Source organism: Balearica regulorum, chromosome 10 (assembly GCF_011004875.1).
Source record: "Balearica regulorum gibbericeps isolate bBalReg1 chromosome 10, bBalReg1.pri, whole genome shotgun sequence".
Taxonomy (NCBI): Eukaryota; Metazoa; Chordata; class Aves; order Gruiformes; family Gruidae; genus Balearica; species Balearica regulorum.
This window is the reverse complement of record NC_046193.1, coordinates 20,560,500-20,579,336: the sequence shown is the minus strand read 5'-3', so window position 1 is coordinate 20,579,336 and position 18,837 is coordinate 20,560,500. Positions and strand designations below refer to the sequence as shown.

The 18,837-nt window shown below is 38.0% G+C and overlaps 1 protein-coding gene across 2 annotated transcripts in view; it reads left to right on the top strand.

Annotated features, from left to right (window-relative positions):
• CNTN3 (contactin 3) overlaps positions 1 to 18,837 on the top strand; it is a 113,399-nt gene that overhangs the window by 54,831 nt on the left and 39,731 nt on the right. For both annotated transcript variants that reach the window (XM_075762461.1, XM_075762462.1), the window contains exons 3-5: positions 4,803 to 4,898; positions 17,423 to 17,626; positions 17,932 to 18,034. In XM_075762461.1, coding sequence (XP_075618576.1) covers positions 4,803 to 4,898; positions 17,423 to 17,626; positions 17,932 to 18,034 — 403 coding nt within the window. The remainder of the gene's footprint in view (positions 1 to 4,802; positions 4,899 to 17,422; positions 17,627 to 17,931; positions 18,035 to 18,837) is intronic.

The window sequence follows — 18,837 nt, the reverse complement described above, 5'->3', positions numbered from 1 at the left end:
ACTCGGATGGGCTTTGCTGAATGAGACTAAGGGAACGCTGGGTCTCAACCTGGAGGAGCAGTGCCGCGATCCCGGGCTACAGCGGTACACCGACAGCACCCGAGCTGCTCCGCTCATCAAAATGGGGGGTTAAAAATACTCTATAGTGTGTGTGTGTGTGTGTGTGTAGCCCGCTGTACTGTTACCTTCGTGCAGATAAAGGTCGTGCTGTAAAATGGAAGGTCAGCAGAGTGTCACAGCATTAAGAGATTCTGTAGAGGTTGCTGTGAAATTACGTGATTTCCCCGTAATTTGCCAGCCTGACGAACATGGCACTGTGGGGATGCTTCCCCCGTAGCTGGTGAATGTCTTCTGGGGTGACAGATCACCCCGATTCCTTGCACACTTTGAGTAATGTTCTCTTTTTGCACTCTCAATAACTTTCTCCCCTCTCTGTTCTACCTCCAACAATAATTGATGACTGTGGAGGTAATTTTTGGTCTCACCCCTCCCTCCCACCCCAGCGTGATTCTCTCAGGCTTCATCCAAAGCCCAGGGAAGGCGGCAGAAGGTCCGACTTGCTCCACGGGCAGCTCTGTTGTGCTTTTTCCAAGTGCTGTGTGTCCGCAGGCAGCCTGCTCGGGCTGACGGGCCGTGTATCCCAGCTCGTCTGTGGAGCGGATACAAGTGTTTTTAAGAAGCTTAAAGTTACGCCAAGTATACGTTCAGTTTCTGGTATCTGTCTAAAGAAGTATAAAATACGTGGTCACGGAAATGCCTCGGTGTAGCCAATTTTGGGTCAAATGGTGGGGAAGAAGGTTTGCTTATGTACATGGGTGGTTTAGGGGGTGATGAAGAGGTTTGGTGTTTGGGTGGTTTGTGTTTTTTTGTTTTTTTTTTTTAAAGAAATAAATTTGTCTTACTGTTTTCTCCGGAAGTTGTCATTACCAACATAGCTACTGCAACATGCTGAGGCTGGTGGTTTGTGGGTTTTTTTGGTTTTTTTTTTTAGCTTAGAGACTATTTCATTTCTTTTTAATAATGTGACTTTTACCAGGGTGAGCGGGTTGTGAATTAGTACTTCATTACGTGCTGACATCGAACAAGGTCCCCACTTCAGAATTACATATTCGAGAAAACAGTAAAGATTTGGTTGTCTGACTTATTTAGGTACTTGAACATCCTACCAGTACAGAATTATACATAAGGCATACTTAAGTTCTTCACCTTTGAATAATAATGTCTCTAATGAAGTAATGGAATAAATATTTTTGTGACTTTTAAGACAATTATGTTTGTAGAGCATGAATCCTTGTTCTGCAGTTATCAAAACATAGTAGAATTGCTAATAAATGTGTGTTGACAATAAATATCAATTGATCTAAGTGTGATAAGATGCTTGGGTGTCACTGGACTTGGGGATGGATCTGGATACTGAATCCTGCTCCTCTCCAGGGACTGAATGTGTCCTGTGCAATACTTCAAAAAAAAAAAAAAAAGACATACCACATGAACTTTGAAATGCTTCTGTTCTGAGTGCATAAAACAGTTATTACAGGGTATGATGCTCATGTTACTGTTGCTCCATATTTTGAAATCTTTCTTAGCAATGTGCTTGAAACTTAAAACCTAGCTTATTAAATGGAAGGAGAGAACCCGATGGAATATGTGGTTTTCACATCCTTGCTGTTTGTACGTGCAAGAACACATTGTTTCATTGTTCTCCTTTTTGGGCAAAATAAAAGACTTTTCAATAAAGCTGAATTACGTTTTCTTGCTCTGTTTTATTGCAATGGCATGTGTATTTCAGTTGATGTAACTTTATGTACTTGATACTAAAGCAATGAGGCAAATATATGCATTAGCAGAGGAAGGGAGAAGAAAATCTTGCAGGAGTCCGAAAAGCCTCAGTTGCTAACTTTAAAGTTTCTTCTATATGGCAAACTGTAAACAGGTAGTAAAAACATTTAATTTGGAAATTACACAGTTCTGGATTGGGTTTAGGTTGGATTTTTTTTCCCCCCTTGTGTAATCAGGTCTTTGTAACATTTTTACCAAAATATTTTCAGTGTTATGATTAGAGACTTTGCCTGGTAGAGTTAAGTAATAAAGTTGCTCATTTCCTACCGGAATGGTAGCATTTCAGATGAAAGGAAATAAAAGTGAGGCAGAGTAAGTGCACGTAAGAAGTAAAAAGATGTAAGCAAGAGAAACTAATTAAAACACTATCTACTTCCTCAAACTGGTCACCAAAATAAAGTTTTAAAAATCTGGTAAGACAATCTATAAATCAATAGATAAAACGCAGAAATACTTTATGTATGTTTCTGCCCTTTTCTTTCGAACAAAACAATGGGATATTGCCATCCCATGGGGCGCTGCGAAGCGAGTCCTGTTCTGACTCATCACTTCTCAAAACCATCTTCTGTTCTTATCTTCAGTCTTTGTTTCCAGTTATATTTTATCTATTAAGACATTTGAGCAGGATAAGAGCCTCTGATTTCAGAGATACAAATCGATCTGTAAAAGTAAACAATCTTTTCCATTATTTGCCCACCTTTTACAGTATTTTGTTTACCCTGTCAGTTTTCGGAGAACTTAATCTTCCTTCCCAATGATTTCATGTAATAGCAAGTTTTGTTAGAAGATACGGCACTTCTCCCTACTGTTGTTGCTGTTAGCATACTGGCTTTATAAAAAACCAAAAAACAACAACCAAACAAAAAAAACAAACCACCAAACCAATCTGTCCTGATACTCCACTAAACAGGACTGGTTGTGACCTTTAATACTCTGAATATGTGACAGAGACAGCTGAAAACAAGACCAGAATCTCATTTTTAAGTAGGGAGCGCTTTCCAAGGGCAGAGGTTTAGACTTCATTGTATAATACTCTTATTACTATTTTGCACAGTGATTTTTAATTATTTTCAAAGTGGCACCAGACAATGTGTAAAGAGAATACACTAGTATATAAATGAATTAAGTGATGATATTTCTGCAGCTGTGTGATTAGTCTGGCACTTAAACCGCTCTAGAAGGTAGGATGGAGAGCTTCCTGCTAATTAGTGAGAAATTATTCTTTCATTGTAGTATGGCTCATATTCTTCATTTTCTGATGGTTTCTGTATTGCTTCTTGTTTCCCAAAACCCTATTCCCCTGTGACAGCAGTCTTCATCTGCAATCGGTGATTAACAACTGCTGCAGTACAGCATTGCAACGGATCAGACCGCCGAGCTGCGGTGGGTCCCCGCCGGGTACCTGTGGGATAACGAGGATGTGCCTTTCCCCGTGCCTCGGCACGTCCCGCAGGTCCCGTCCCTTCCCACGGTGCTCCCAGCCCAATCCCGTCCTGCTCGTGTGGTGTGTCCGACAGCAAAGACAGATGAGTTTCGGAAGGTCTTTATTTGCAGTGATGTGTATGTGCTTAGAAAGCAGTGATAAGCCAGTTTGTCTTAATTATGGAATTGATAGCTATTGCTAAGATTTATGACTCACAGTGGCTGTGACGTAAGAGGGCAAAATTTGGTCTAAATTAATTTTATACATAAAATAGATTTTTTCTGTATATTTTAAAATCCAAATTGCATAGCTATTTCCATTCTCCTGTAGAACAACGTGACTCCTCTTCTCTGAAATACCAGCTGAAAGATCCAAACTTCGTGTGAGTGAAAATGTAGACCTTGATGTGTATCTGCGTGGAAATTCCTTTTAAGAAACCCACCTGTGACTTTATGTGCAGTAATAAAGAATAGTAGAACAGTATCTTATTGCAGCGATCAATGGATTTTTTTAAATGAAGCCCTGAAATTCTAATTACTCTTGTTCAGTGTTCTGACTGTAACAGCTGTTGCTTTTCAGTATTAGAAAAATATTATATTTTGGGAAATGGCTACTGTTGGTCAAGTCAGTACTATTATGCTGGGTTATAAAGATAGCCTTATTTTAAAGACTGTGTTAGTATCCCCTACAAGATCATAAACAGGTTTTTTAAAATTGTCTTCTGTTTGGTTTTATTACGGAAAAATACATAGTTTATCGATGGAAAAATCTTTCTTAGCGTGGTACCTCAATCTTAGTTTGTATTGACTGCTATATCTAGCTAAATTCAAGGATATAATGAGGCCATACTTTCTTGGATCTTGAGTCACCAGTTAGAGGGAAAGTTCATTTAAATTTATGATAAAATACTGCTGCTCTGCAATTTTGCATTGACGCATACGCGGTAGCATTTGTTTCTTCTCTTACATAGCTTAAGGAGACTGCAGAAGACCTGGGGCTGTGCAGAGCAGGGCGCTGGGTCGGGACACACAGAGTCCTCGCCTTGGCCAGAGCTGGGGGGTTCTGCTGCAGGGAGATGGTCAAGGGGTTTCTTTTCTGCTTGAAAGAGAAATATTTGTTTTCTTAAATAGCTGTGTGGTTAGCGTTATTTTACGGTTGGTTAGATGAGCCCAGTAGGATCTCGATACTATTTTCGTCAGAGCCTTCGTTTCAGAAGAACCAGTGGCTTAAGGACCTATTTTTAAGTTATGCTTCTGACTCCTTTTTGGTTACCAAAATCAGGGTAGCATAAGCCTAGCGTAAGAACAAAATTGGCCAAAGGATCTGTTTAATTATGTTCTTGTAAATTAGTTCACTTCAGTCCTAATTCTGTCATCCTCCCTCGTGTTGAACAGCCATTTCTTTTGCAGCTGATCCACTGAAATTGCTGAATTTGGTTGCGTGCTAAGAAATGTGATACCGGGATCTGAGAACTTGAAACTCCTGTGTATTTAGTCTTTTCTGTCTCCTAATATCTAGCTCACCTTTCTTTCAAAAACAGATCTTGAAAACTCCAGGACGAAAATGAGAAGCGCGGTGTCGGTTCGAGAGGGGCAGGGAGTCGTGCTGCTCTGCGGACCAGCCCCGCGGGCGGGAGGTAAGGCACCTTCCAGGCTCCGTGCTTTGGCCGGAGCTGGTTGACTCTAAAGTGGAATATCTGCCTGGAAATGCAGGAGAGAGATCCTTCAGGGAGAGCAAGAATGAAATCTGGTTGCTGAAGTAAATACAGAGCGAGCGAGCAAAAACAAAACCGAAAGAGGGGGAGGGAAGTATTTAAGAAGATTTACTTTCATCTTGAAATGCCTTTCTAGTTCCTAGTAATTTCTGTGCACTTAACACGTCTGATTTTTATGATATTTCCAGTAATTAATTGAGTATCCTCTGGAGTTAAATTCTGCCCAATTTCACAATTGCCGATGAGCCTCGATGAATCTAGTTTTCTCTGTGACTAGGCAATTGCAAAGAGTAGATTGTTGGCTTTAATTATGCTAGTATCTGCCTGTTTTCTTGCAATCAAGACATTTAATAGTGTAATGTAATGATGGTGGTGTGATTTAAAACACTGCTGTCTCAAGAGGGGGTGAGAAAACTGGATATATGGATTCTTGGTGGACCAAAAGTTGTAAGTACATTTTATCATTCATTCTGCATCTTCAGTTTCGAGTAACTGCTCTTGAGCCTCAAGTAAGTAATATTTGAAAGTAACTGGTTTTATTTGTTTTTAATTGATACGGAGTCTCAGTATTGAAGGGCTGTGATGTTAAACATGAGATTTGATTGCAAAGACAAGGTAATATAAGCTCAACACTGAATACAATAATATAGGTACTGTGGCCTCTTAAATTTGGCGGAGTCCAAGCAGACACGGCCATAAAGTGGCAATTTTACAACTGTCTGAGCTTGCAGAATTTTTCTCTCTCTAAACTGATACATACTCTTAAATCATCTTTATAGCCTTACAACAGCTTTGTCTTTTCAGCTGCTGAGGAAATGGGTCATTCTCCCAGCTATCTCTAAAAATTAGAATGATTAAATTTTGCTTCTATACACAGTCCAAAGTCTGAATTACCCCAGCCATTCTTATACTCGCATCCTGTGCATGGGTGTACAGCCAGAGGTGGTCCCCAAACTGACTACGACTCTGCACTGAGTCTTGCAATGTTTAAGTTCGAGGCGTTAAACAGGAGGTGATACAAAACATGCTCATATTGCTAAGAACGGTGGTTCGATTCAACACGTGGAAGAGGTGAGAATTTCTTTTGCGGTCAGCAGATGGGATATGATTGACGCCTCCCACACTAATTGTGTTATTCCTGCAAAAGAGAGAGCTGAGAGCTCCCTGAATTATCAAATGGAATTGAGAATCGGTACCGGAATTATTTAAAATCCTTGGATTTGTTTGAGAGTTGGAGGATTAACCATTAAAGTTTTCAGAAGACGTGGAGCAAGGTGGAAAAAAATCCTTCCTCTTCTTTCTTCACTAAAATAAACCTATAGCACAGTGATGTCAAGCATACAGCGCCTCTAGATCTGGCACAGTAGGATGCAGGTCAGTAAGTCTTAGATAAAATATCCATCCATTAAGCAGAAGTAGTTTGTTAGGAATAGCAGGGATGGTTTCAGAACAGCTGACCTGGCCTGAGGGCTCTGAGGGCTGTTCAGCCCTTTCCAGATCAGTGATCTGATTTTTTTTTCCTTTGATTCTGTATTTGTTGCAGCTATCCAATAATTTCAGACAACACGGATTCTAAAAACCTTCTCAAATACCTTGTTTTCTCTTCCCTTTTAGCCCCTGAAATATAGTTCTTTTGTGTTCTGCCATGTCATGCAGTTTAAGTTCTTGCTAGCTTGATGGGGATTTGCACTTATTTCTTACATGCTCTGTAAGGAGCCTTCAAGAAGAGACTTGATTAAATTGTGATTATTCCTCCGTATATAGCATTCCGGTTAGAAGAGAAACCAATGTTCATCCCAAAAGAAATACCAGTTCGTAGTATGGAAAAAGGAAATTGCTTACCTTCTATGATTTGGCTTTTTTTTCTTTGCTTATCTTAGCCATAGATACTTACATAAGTAATATGTATATCCTCTTTCAATGGGGAGCAAATTATTTCTGCAGTTAATGGTACTTTTGTCCTTTTGAAGTTTGCAGTCCCAATTCCATCAAGGTATGGGCATCTATCACTTAAACCAACGATGGAACTCATTTAATTTCATTTACATCGGGTCATATGCTGAGCTGCTGCTTTAGCTTTGTTTCGGTGACGGCTGTTGGTGTGTGGGCAGAGGAAGACCGTGCTCAATTTTTCCCGTTGAGGGTGCACAGATCAGTTTTATATTTCTGTCATTAAACACAAGCTCTATCACAAACTACTCCAATTTATTTTTTTTATTATTATTTTTGTTAAGAGTTAGTGCATTTTCCCTTTTTGGCAATCTCTTTTTTTCGCAGTCTTGTTCGAGACTTAATGGGAGATTCAGTGAATGACTGGGTTTGTGTGAAGACTTTCCCCCAATTATTTTACTAATTCAGCTGATTTTTATGTTAGATAATATAAGTTCTATTATAATTGAGCAGTGATTTTTTTTTTTAATAATTAAGATGGTCTTCTGTCACTTTTCTACATGACCATACCTCTGTATGTGATTTTAATTCTGTTACAAGGAACCTGTTAAAATATCCTGGGTTTTCCACAAGTCAGTAAATTGTCTCCCCCGCTTACTCAAAAGACAAAATGACATCAGAAATTGATTTATGTGGATCTCCTGCTAGCTTTTTCAGTTGTTATAATCATTAAGTTCTGCTGAGCTCTCTACAGCTATTTTGACTTTTTACTGTGTTACTGTTATGTCTTTGGTTTTAAAGGACTGTCAATATAACAAACTTCTCAATATATAAAACTTAATATTGGACAGACTTAACATGCAGCCAGTTAAAAAACATTCATGCGATGCTATTTTTCCCTTTCTGCCAAGAATGGAAAAGGCTAGACATATGGAGATCTAAAAATGATTTTTCTCTACTATTGATTTTCTTCCAAAATGGGTATCTAAGGAGTGACAAAGCCCTGAGTAAAGCAAATCCACAAGTTCCTTTAGGGTTTTACCCACTGTTACTACTATATGCCTATCTTGATTATCATGTAGCTTGTCTTAAGATACTATTGTAAGATACTGTGATTTGTATTTGTTTAGTACAGTCAGTTCTACTAATCTGACATTGATTTTTGGATTTCAGGAAATGTTACTAATTTCTGAGGTGTATTCTGTTCTTTGGGAGAGGAGAAAGCAATGAGGCATATAGTCCTTGTATGTTGACTGTGATAGTTTCGGGGCTGCTTTACACATAGTGAAGAAGATGATTTTTAATGGTAGAAGTGAAAATTTGTTTGCTGGTTATTCAGACTTTTAAAGGAATTCAGGCTTGTCTGGAAAAACTAGGCATTAGTGTTGTGGTGGTGGATATACTCCCTGTTAGCTTGTTACTATGTGGAGTATGACCATAGCCCACAGGAACTTAAGTAAATGGCAAGAATGTTGAGGAGTAGACAAGCTGTTGCTTGGAAATTGCAAGGAAATTCTACTTATATTCATGATTAGCCTCGTGTGATGTATGTTCCTATTTCATGCAGTATGGCAAGGATATTTCTGCATATATAAAGCAACAAGAATATGTCCTTCCCCATACTATCATGCCCTGATAAGTGTAGACTTAATCAATAAATGAGACCGTATTTGAAGGATAGGGATCAATCTAGCTTATAGCTTATTATTTTAAAGTTGTGACATGCTGGTTTGAAATAATATTAGATTATGGAAAAATAGATCCTAATTTTATTGCTCACTGCTTGGTATGACAAATATTTCAGTGAATAATATAATGTCTGTTGCAAATTAGTATTTAGACTTGCAAATTTTTGCGTATGTCTCTTGTATTGCCATTTGGAGAGCTGCAAGTTCCAGCAAGACTGTGCTTCCTGAATAACATGGCGTGGAAAACATCTCAAATGCCAGAAATATTTTGATGCTTTGGCTCTTTCTTTTCCACAACTCTTGAATATCAACATGCTGGTTTTCAGGGAACTGTAAATTGAATTGATTTTACTTATTTGGCTTTGGAAACATTTCATACCCTTAAAACAAAGCAAACCCAAACTGGTAGAACTCCAGAATGCGGTTTCTTTTCTGCTGTCCATCAGTGTGGTTTCAGGAGGTGGAAAGCATTCTGGTTTTGCACCTCTACTTTTTGCTTTTGTTGCAGATTGTGGATGACACCTATCTGGGCAAGAACAATAAATCATACTTGCAGTAGGCACATTATGAGGTTTCTGCACAAAAATGTGTTCTAAGAAGAATAGTATGTTGAATATTGTAAAAGTGATGGCCTTAAAAATGTTTCCATAGTGTTCTCGAGCTGTTCTCAATCTGCCAAGGAGAAATGGTATTTTTATTTAAAAACATATTTTGCAATAGTCCTGCTGGTGTCATCATCATCATCTGCACAAATTTCAGCTGACAGTTTGAAATCAAACGGTACCCAAGAGACGCTTACATTTGTCCATACGAGGGACAATAATAGATGTTCACAGCTGGATTTTACAATGACTGCTATCTGTCAGAGCATTATTTTCTCCCCCAATAACAAACCAATGCTACAGAGACAGTCCCTCTGTTCTGCACTCTATCAAACGTAGTCTTTCTAAAGCACTTTTTCTTTTGATAAACGTGTGTTCCAGGCTGAAGTAAACCAGGCTAAAATTAGTATAACCTTATTTATATATCTGTGCAACCTCTGCAGCTACTTTGCAATACACGTTTTAAAGCTAGCCTGGAGGTGTATAACTGGCCTAAGAAACTTTTCAGCAAAAGATGCGTAATTCCAGTCTGGGAAAGGGCAAACTGGACAAGCAAGGTATCACTCCAAATTCTTGTATGTTATATTATGCACATCAGTGACACAGATACATATGAATATATTAGTATTTCTATTTTATTAAGTAGATAATTTGGTCGTCTTTCTCTTTTGTAAGTCTTAGTTTGAGATGTATCTGGATTGTGAAGGATAGCCTCATAGCCAGGTAGTCAGTAGAGCATAAAGCCTGGAAACATCTGTGATCAGTAATATTAGCTCGCGTAAATTTTGTACTACATCTTGAATACCCATTGCAAAATGATTATGGGAATATTGCAGCTTTTTATCACTTTATTTTTAAGGAAAGATTCTAGCCTCCAATCATTCATATGTATATATATATATGTTTTTTTAAAGTAGCTGTCTCAAGTATACGCCAAGTATATAAACCAGAAAAGAAAACAGTATTTTAAAGCTCAATTATTCTTTTCATTGGAGGGGTGAGAGAGCATGTCGGAACCTACAGCCTGTACAGCAAGGGGTACGATTTCACCTAAAGCCCAGGGAGGAGTTTTGCATAAGGTTGGATCAGCTCCTGCTGGCTGCAGTACGTTAGGTTTCCACTACAGCTTCACTAAGACTTTAGTACATGTAGTAGAATATAACAAGAGTACTGAAAGTAACTTTTGTTTTTCACAGGGGGTTTACTGAGTACCTTCTTCTCAATAAGTGCAAGAATACCAAATGAAATTGGTCACTAATTACTACTTTCACCTATAAACATTAGTACATTCCCTTGAAAATTTACTCTTGGGTATTTCTATTAGTTTTCCTTAGTTTATCTCACTAATATTTAATGTTCAGAAGAAATCAGATGTGTTTTAGTTGAGCAATAAGCTAAACTATCATCTCTTTATCCTGAAATTATTATAGGCAGGAAGCAATTTAAAATACTTTCAACTATTGAAAAAGCACAACAGAGTTGTTAGAAATGCTCTGAGCAATTAAATGTAAAGTTCTGGGGATGTGATTAAAAGAACAATTTGTCATTTGAAATGGATATGGCTAATGGGTATGTATTTAAATATTGCTTCCTAAAGCAGTTTCTTACTTTTCTGCCTACTTCTAGAGTACGAACAATTTGATCAGAGCCAGTGCAGTTTGAATGACACAGCTAGTCTGAAACAATTAGCTCAGAAATGTGATAGAGAGAAACTAATCCATCATCCTGCACAGCTACAGGGGAAACGAAATTGGGTTTTTATTCAGCACTGGAACCCAAATGCAGAAAAAGCATTTTGTTAGACTTTCCCATTAGCATCTGGACTTCCTTCGGAGCACCAAGGAACATTTAACCTGCCAGTTAAGGAGCGCTTTTCTATTACAAGGTCACATTTGGTTTGAAAGCCAACACTAGCTAATGGTCAAAGCCCCCGTGTGACGAGGGACGGGGGGGAGGAAAGGCAGAGACAGCAGGCAAGGTGGTGTTGCCAAGCTGCTTTTCCAGTGGATGTGCTGCTTGGAAATGTACTGAACATGTTTTCTTCTGGTATTAATAAAGAAATAAAGCTGCCAGTCTTGAACATCTGTGTTTGCCAAGGATGAGCTTGGAAATGTTTATGTTTTAATTAAAATGGTGTGCTTAGCTTTTGACGTTGCTTTGGAAGACTTAGAAAAGGTCCACAAGTTGTCGAGTACAGAGGAAACCAGTGGGCTGCTGTACATCACCCGAGCTTTGTCCCCTGCGGCCGCCGTGCAAAGGTGACAGACGAGTGAGTGCAGTTACTGCTTGGCCCGTCCGTGGGTGGGGGGCAGTAGAGAAAAATACTATTTATGCTGCAACTGTGTTTAAAAAAACTGCATTTTTTTATACATCACACCTAGCTCATTTCAAAATCACAAAACGAGTGGAATCGTACCATATTCCATTCAAAAATGAAAATTAGGTGTTAGCCTGAAGTAGGAACCCTGCAATTTCAGCTAAAACATTTCAATATTCTCATTAAATGTGTCGACTGAAATTGTAAGATATTGCATAGGTCTCTCGCACTGCTCTCGTCGTTTTGGGTTATTCCATACACAGAAGTTGCATGCCTAATTACCTACACAGCATGCTGAAAATTGATCTTTTATATTTTATCTACAAAATAATTCACCTTTTATGCCAAAAACGATTAATGGTGTACATTAGTTTCAAATCAGAGTGTTTCCATTATACTCTAGAATAAAATGAGTTTCTCAGGATATGTTCTTCACTCTTTGTAGCCAGACTCAGATAGTCCTATTGTGCAATTTATATTTTGTATAAACAAAAATATCTTCAGCTAAAAGAAGAGAGTTATTCTAAAGAGTTCAGGGGCAATTTCAGAAGCATTTATAAATCTCCAAACTTTTTTCCTCAAGTTGGGAAAATGTTACAGCTATTTTAACCAAATACTCATTGTCTCACCTTACTCCTGGTGGCCACAATTCCAGCCCTATTATAGAGGTGTGTTTTGTAATTGTCATTATTTTTGTAGAGAAAACATTACTGAAAAGTAAACTACCAACCTACAGTTTATATATAGACTCTGAAGTGTGACTGCAGCTTGTGTAAACAGCTGAAGACTTTAGCGTTATTAGTGGTATAACTACGAACAACAAACAAATTGGGATCCCCCTCGGAAATCACAGTCTGAGTTTTGTTTTTCCCAGCTGAACATACTTAGAGTTTTTCAGTTTCTGGGCAATCAGTGTGCCTAAGAATATACCCTAAAACCCTGAAATGATGTACAATTTATTTCCAATAAAGTTCTAAAGAGTTTTTCTCATTGTCAAAATGATACCATTTTTGATAGTGGCACCTAAAGACATTATAATAGCCAGTTTACAAATATGTTAGGGGATCCCATATTGGAGTACATAAACACCTTGTCTTATGCCTACAGTGCATGAGATTTTTATGAAAAATTTTTAATGAGAAAGGTGTGATTTATTTTATGGCAAAGAGAAAGTTTGGTGGTTTGTTTTGGTTTGGGGGTTTTGGGGGTTTTTTTGGCTAAAGTCCAGGCACCAAGAATAGCCTTGCAGCTGGTTGTGCTGGCTTGCCAAAGAAAGGATGGACTACCCGAGATGGTACCTAAGTGGAATAAAGGAGCTAGAGTTTGCCCGAGTAAGAAAAGTAAAGTAGTTAATGAGAAGTTTGAAGGTAGTGTGTGTAAGATAAAATACATTATATCCCGTGGGGGCACTCACATCCACACGTACGGTGACCTGAACCCATAGTAGTGTAATCCTCCAAGGATAAAGCTGCAGTGAACTAAGGACAGTTTACGTCTAGGTTAAGAGCGTCCTCTGGGAGTTTAATGCGCTTTGCCTCACGCAGCTTAATTTCGTACCTTTAAATAATTTGTTTGCACTTTCCCAGGGGTTCCCGTGCAGACGGCTGTACAGAGCCATCCTCAGAACTGGTGACAAATTGACATTTCCGTGTGCGACTGCCCCCAAACCCGTACCCGACTGCCTCGTGTCTGTGCCGCGAGCCCTCACTCCCTCCTGAGCCGTGCTCATCCGCAAAGCAAGAGGCTTTTCTCAATTTTCTGTCATTTCATCACAGTTTGAGCTGAAACTGGGCCAAATGAACTAATTGGCTTCTTCCTTAATTATGGAATCTGTCATTATCCTCTCAAAATCAGTGTTACTTTTTCCATTACTTTTACTCTTAACTCTAAGGTAGATAATTCAAAATAGCTGGTTGTTACAAATTTCCATGTCTTTAATTGCACTTTCTGTCATTGCTAAATTTTGTCTGATTACTTTCTTGCAAACGTTTTTTTGTGAAAGCCATATACCATCCTGCGGGTTAGGCAGAGTGCCAGGTGAAGACAGAAAATACCAACGTATTTCAGCTTCCTGTTGTATCTCTGTTACAGAATATTGTAAAATCTGAATTGGAAAACTGCATGAAATGATGGAGATTTGGGTATCAATGATTGACATGAAACTTCTTTTCTTTCAAAAATAAAGCATAAAACCTCTAACTATTGTTCAGTCTGCTCAATGCACTCAAAATCAAGTATTTTCATTTCTTTTCAGGATTATTTATGGAAACATCTGCTTCACTAATTGAAATCCAATCGGTTTTGAAGCTAAGTTTAAATCTGTTTCAGAACAATATTGTTCACATCATTTACTTTTGGCTATTTCACAAATCTCATTTTGGTGTGAATTGCGGGGCTAGTGGATACGTATAAAGCAGGTGTGTAGGAGTGATGGTCCAGAACAAAAGGAGCCAGAGATGACCTTCAGGATTTGTGCATTTAGTGTGTAAAACAAACTTTATGAATTGTCCTTCTCCTTTCGGTCATAAGTCTATATGCCTCTTCTGGCGTGGGGTTTTTTTATTGTTGGTTTGTTTTTCTCTTTTCCCTCAACTTTGGCTTTGCCAGCTTCCTGAATTCATTTATAGTTTTGGATTTCCACAACTATTGTTGTCTCTTAAATTCTGTTTACAAGAAATCAAATTGCCCTGGTTCCATTCAGTGGTCTCCCCCTGATGTGTTGCAGCCTGTCTTAGGGGAAGTGTGTAATATAATTAAAAGCAGTCTTTTCAAAAGCACGTACATGAATTGAAGGCTTAACTTTGACCCAGGTTAAAAACTACTAAATGTGTGGGACTTACCCCTCTGTGTTCCTTTAGCAACATTTTTTTTTTTTTTTTCTTACATAGGAATTGAAGATATGTTTTTTTAAGGCTCATAGACGGTAGGAAATGACCATGGGAGACCTCAAAGGCCATGCTGATTTAATTGTTGAATTTTGTAAAAATTTAAATTTAGAAATGGCAGGTAATTTTAGAACCAATTTTTAATTGACCACTTAGGTGCACAAAGTACTTAGAAGAGTATGAGCATGCTGAGTGCGTTGTGGCTTGTAGACTGCACAGTAAATAATAATCAAATAATGCAAAATAAAGAGAAGCAGCCAACCAAGATGTAGTAAACAAATAAAAATTGAGTAATAACTGTAATTTCCAATACCTTATCCATGCATGGTTGCCAAATAAGGAAAAAATGCATTGGAAAGCAAAGGCTTAGATCTCCGAGGAAGCCCAGGAGAGATATATTACTTCCATTTATAACAGAAAATCAACTGAAAACTTGTAATTGACAGAAAGGGAGTGAGTTTATGTCCCTTGAGGTGCCCTAGGATCAGCAACAGGCAAATGGTGTAAACATAATAAATCACAGAACAAGTTGTTTAATATAATTTTTTTGGAAAATAAGAATACAATTTTGTAAAGTACAATAAATATAAAATGAGATATTGGCTGTGGGGCACTGGTAAAGAAACACCCTGCTCCTTTTTTTAAGAGAGTTGATGAAAATATATGTTGAATGGGAAATTAGGTTTCCAGGAGTGCTTATTCATAGGCAGTTGAAGGATCCAATTAAACTGGAATACACTTTGTGTGGCTTTCATAATCATAATGACTGATTTCAATGAGTTTACTCTTGACTTAACCCAGTATAATAGGAACGAAATCAAGCTGCTTATTTTCCTGCTGCGTATCCAGATTTGTCCGTCCCCTTTCAATGTTTTGAATAATGTCTTTTTTCTTTTTTCTTTTTTCTTTTTTTTTTTTTTTTAAGAATAAAATAATATTTTGAGCTAAGGAAAACAAGTAGCTCAATAAATAGCAGAACCAGTAAAGCCTGGCTTTCCACACTTTTGTGTCCTCTGCATGTCTGAGTTTGATATAGAGCTGAAAATACAAATTATTTTTTTCTTACAGTTCCTGCATTGATAGCCTTGTGATCACTCTCTTCATCCAGCTGCTCTGTAGGAATGGAATTACATGTTATTTTCTGGTCTTTCCCATTTAGCAAGACCATACAATCTTTGTTCTCAAAGAGGTCGTAGTCCCCTTCAAACTCTTCAGGTGTACTCTTTTTTCCTTTTTTTAAATCATTTTTTATTTTATTTTTTGTATTTGAAGGGACTGATAGATATTGAACAGATCCAGACCACTGCCAGAACGGTGCACAGATGCCACCTCCCTGCTGCACAGTGCTTACTCAACAAGTCCTCTCAATTCAACGGCAAACCATTGCACCTACATCTTGGTATTTGTGTTGTAAGATGGGCGAATAGCTGAACAGCATTTTTTTGTTGTTGTTGTTGACTGTTTGAGTAGTCTTTGGCTTGGGTATGAGACTCTTGTGACACATCTCAAAAGTATTTCTGAGGTTGAGTTAGATCACGATACTTCCCGCTGTACTAACTATCCTGTCTTTTCTCGGCAAATCCTCGTTGGCCTTCCTTATTGTAAATTAATTACACCTCTCGAAACCAGGACAGTTATATAGTAAGGAGCTTTTAGTGAAAGCCATTGTTTCACCTGAGGAGACATGCTGCAAGTCCAGAAGGGTACATGGCTGTTTTAAACAATAAATATTTCCAAATATGCCAAAAGTTTAACTCTGGAGAAAAGTCTTGAGACTGTTAATTGTTCATATACACTGCTCCTGCAAAATTATGTTAATGGAAGGAGTTTAAATATTGATAGAAGAAAATTAAATGCAATTATGATAAGCCATTTCATTTGATGCCCTTTTTGCATTAGCCAGTCCATAAATATTTTAATAATTTCATTTATTGAATGTGTTTTCATCTGTACAATCTTACCTTGTGTTAAATTGCCTGTTGGCTTAGCGCTTTCCTGGGTGCATATTCATACTGAGGGTTATGAAAATGCCCACTCTCCATTTCATGACTAGGTCCAAATTCGTGCACTTTCAAATTAAACCTGTGCAAAAAGGATGATCTCTATTTTGTAGGGCCAGTGTGAATGCTACAAGATATTTTAACATGAAGGCAAGTCAATCAAGCTATAATCGTCTCTAATTAGTGCTTGCAGAAGCTGTAATCTTTTTATAAACTTTCAGCTGAGCGGCACTTCGGTGAAAAAATTATTTCTTGCCTGGAAAACCATTAAAAATTAATTTCCTTTGATTCTGTAGGATACAAATGAGACAAGCACACGGCCTCACACAGGAAGGGGCTTTTGCCAATTAAAATTGGGCACACAGAGCTCAGAGTGGTGTTCAGATAAAAAACAAATTCTAACGCAGATTTTGCCAAATCTCTTGGTTTATCTTTTGAAGGGTGATTTTCCTTTCAAATGACCATGATGAATGGTAGTGAGGGGCTACTGTGCCATATCATACAGAGATTTTTTTTTTTAATGCAATTTTTATGGATTTTTTGTGTGGGAAAAATAGTTTTGCTGTGTGGTGAACCCTGCTGGTAATTTATGCTTCCTTTGATATTCCATTTATTTGCATACTCGTGTGCTGTTTCTATCTGCAAAGTATCTAGCTGACTTGTTAAGTAACTACTGAATGAATAGCGTTTTCATTTTAGCCAAGTTTCATCTCATTTTTGCTGTCTGCTCTGATTTCCATGTATATTAAGTCTTAAAAAATAAAAATAGCAGATAAAACTCAAAATTATCCTTGTGTAAAACACTTTGAATTCCTTTCACCTTTTTCTCTGGAGGAGATAGGGCGTTGCTGAAAAAGGTTTTGGTTTTTTGGTTTTGCTAGTTTCTGGTACTTTTTAAAATGTATTTTTCTTAATCATTGGCTCTCTGGCCCTGTTTGTTACATGAAACAGTATTGTATATAATACAATATTGTAAAAAACAGTAATAAAATAAACCGATCCTTGAAGAAAAAAATGTGAAAAACTCTACCAAACGCCTTTACTTCTTTCTTCTTACCAACTAGAATTATCATTTGCTTGGATCTTCAATGAATATCCATCATTTGTCCAAGAGGACAGTCGGCGATTTGTGTCTCAAGAGACCGGTCACCTCTACATAGCCAAAGTCGAGCCGTCGGACGTAGGGAATTACACCTGCGTTGTAACCAGCACCGCCACCAACAGCCAGGTTCTTGGGTCGCCAACTCCCCTAGTGCTGCGCACCGATGGTATGACTTCCCTTGAATAAATAACACATCTAGTCATCAGTGAATGTTTTTGTCTCTTACAGCGTAACCTTTCACGCGGTCTCAGAATATTGGTTGCTTTATAAGAAAATGAACGATTTTGTGTAGTACGCTCCTCTTTCTCTCCTAGGTCTGCCCGTGATTTCACTGGCATGTCCCTATGCTTCTCTTTATAAATGGAGCATGAGAGAAATAAACCTGATTTTGAAGTTAAAGTGATGTAATGCTAAAGAGAGAAAAAAGGCTTTAAAAATTAAAAATTACCTTTTTTCAATTGTCTTGTATAGGTGTGATGGGAGAATATGAACCCAAAATAGAAGTTCAGTTTCCTGAGACACTTCCTGCAGCTAAAGGCTCAACTGTGAAGCTAGAATGCTTTGCACTAGGAAAGTAAGTTTTCGACATCACCCGTGCTGAAAGTTGAAGCGCGTTAGGATTCACCTGCACGAGGGATGTGGGGTTCTGGCAGGCGTTTTGGTGGTTTTTTTTCTAAAGACCCCATTTTGATCATCACAATTATTGCCTTGGAATAAGAGGGCAAAGAGTGTTGGAGTAATTTTTGTTTAGGATTAAAACGCATATGTCGGCAGCACAGGAATTTACATTTTATTTCAAATTATCTTGAATAAGATCGGTGCAGTTTTGCATACATCCTTTGACCTAGCCCTGCCTTCTCCCTGTAGAAGGAAATGTTGAAGTCTGTGAGAATTTTGTCTGAATTTTACTGTTAAAGGCACTTGATGCTTTCATAATATTGTTCTTCCTTTATAGCTGAAATAAAGATTAAAATGCATTCCTCTCCTGAATGATATTTCACACACAATTGATATCTCTTCTTTTTCACAAATGATCTGAGAATGCATTTATGTTTCTGTAAATGTATTTACTTACCACTTTGCGATTTATTTGCAGACAGCTTTGTCAGGTGTTCATAATTCTAAGCGCCAGATTGATAACTTAATGACATGCTATTGCTTTGGCTCCCCAGCTAGGTGAGTGAAAGTTTTAAAATCGGAGAACGAACGGCTGTTGTGGGATGGGAATTTCAAAAGACTTGCCTTGATTCTCCTGCCACAGAAGTCACTGGTAAATCTCCCCCATCTTCAGGGGAGTCCACTGCTGATTTTCAAGAAATTTTACAGTCATTGGACGTTCACACAGATATTCATGAAAAATTTGGTACTGCACGTTAT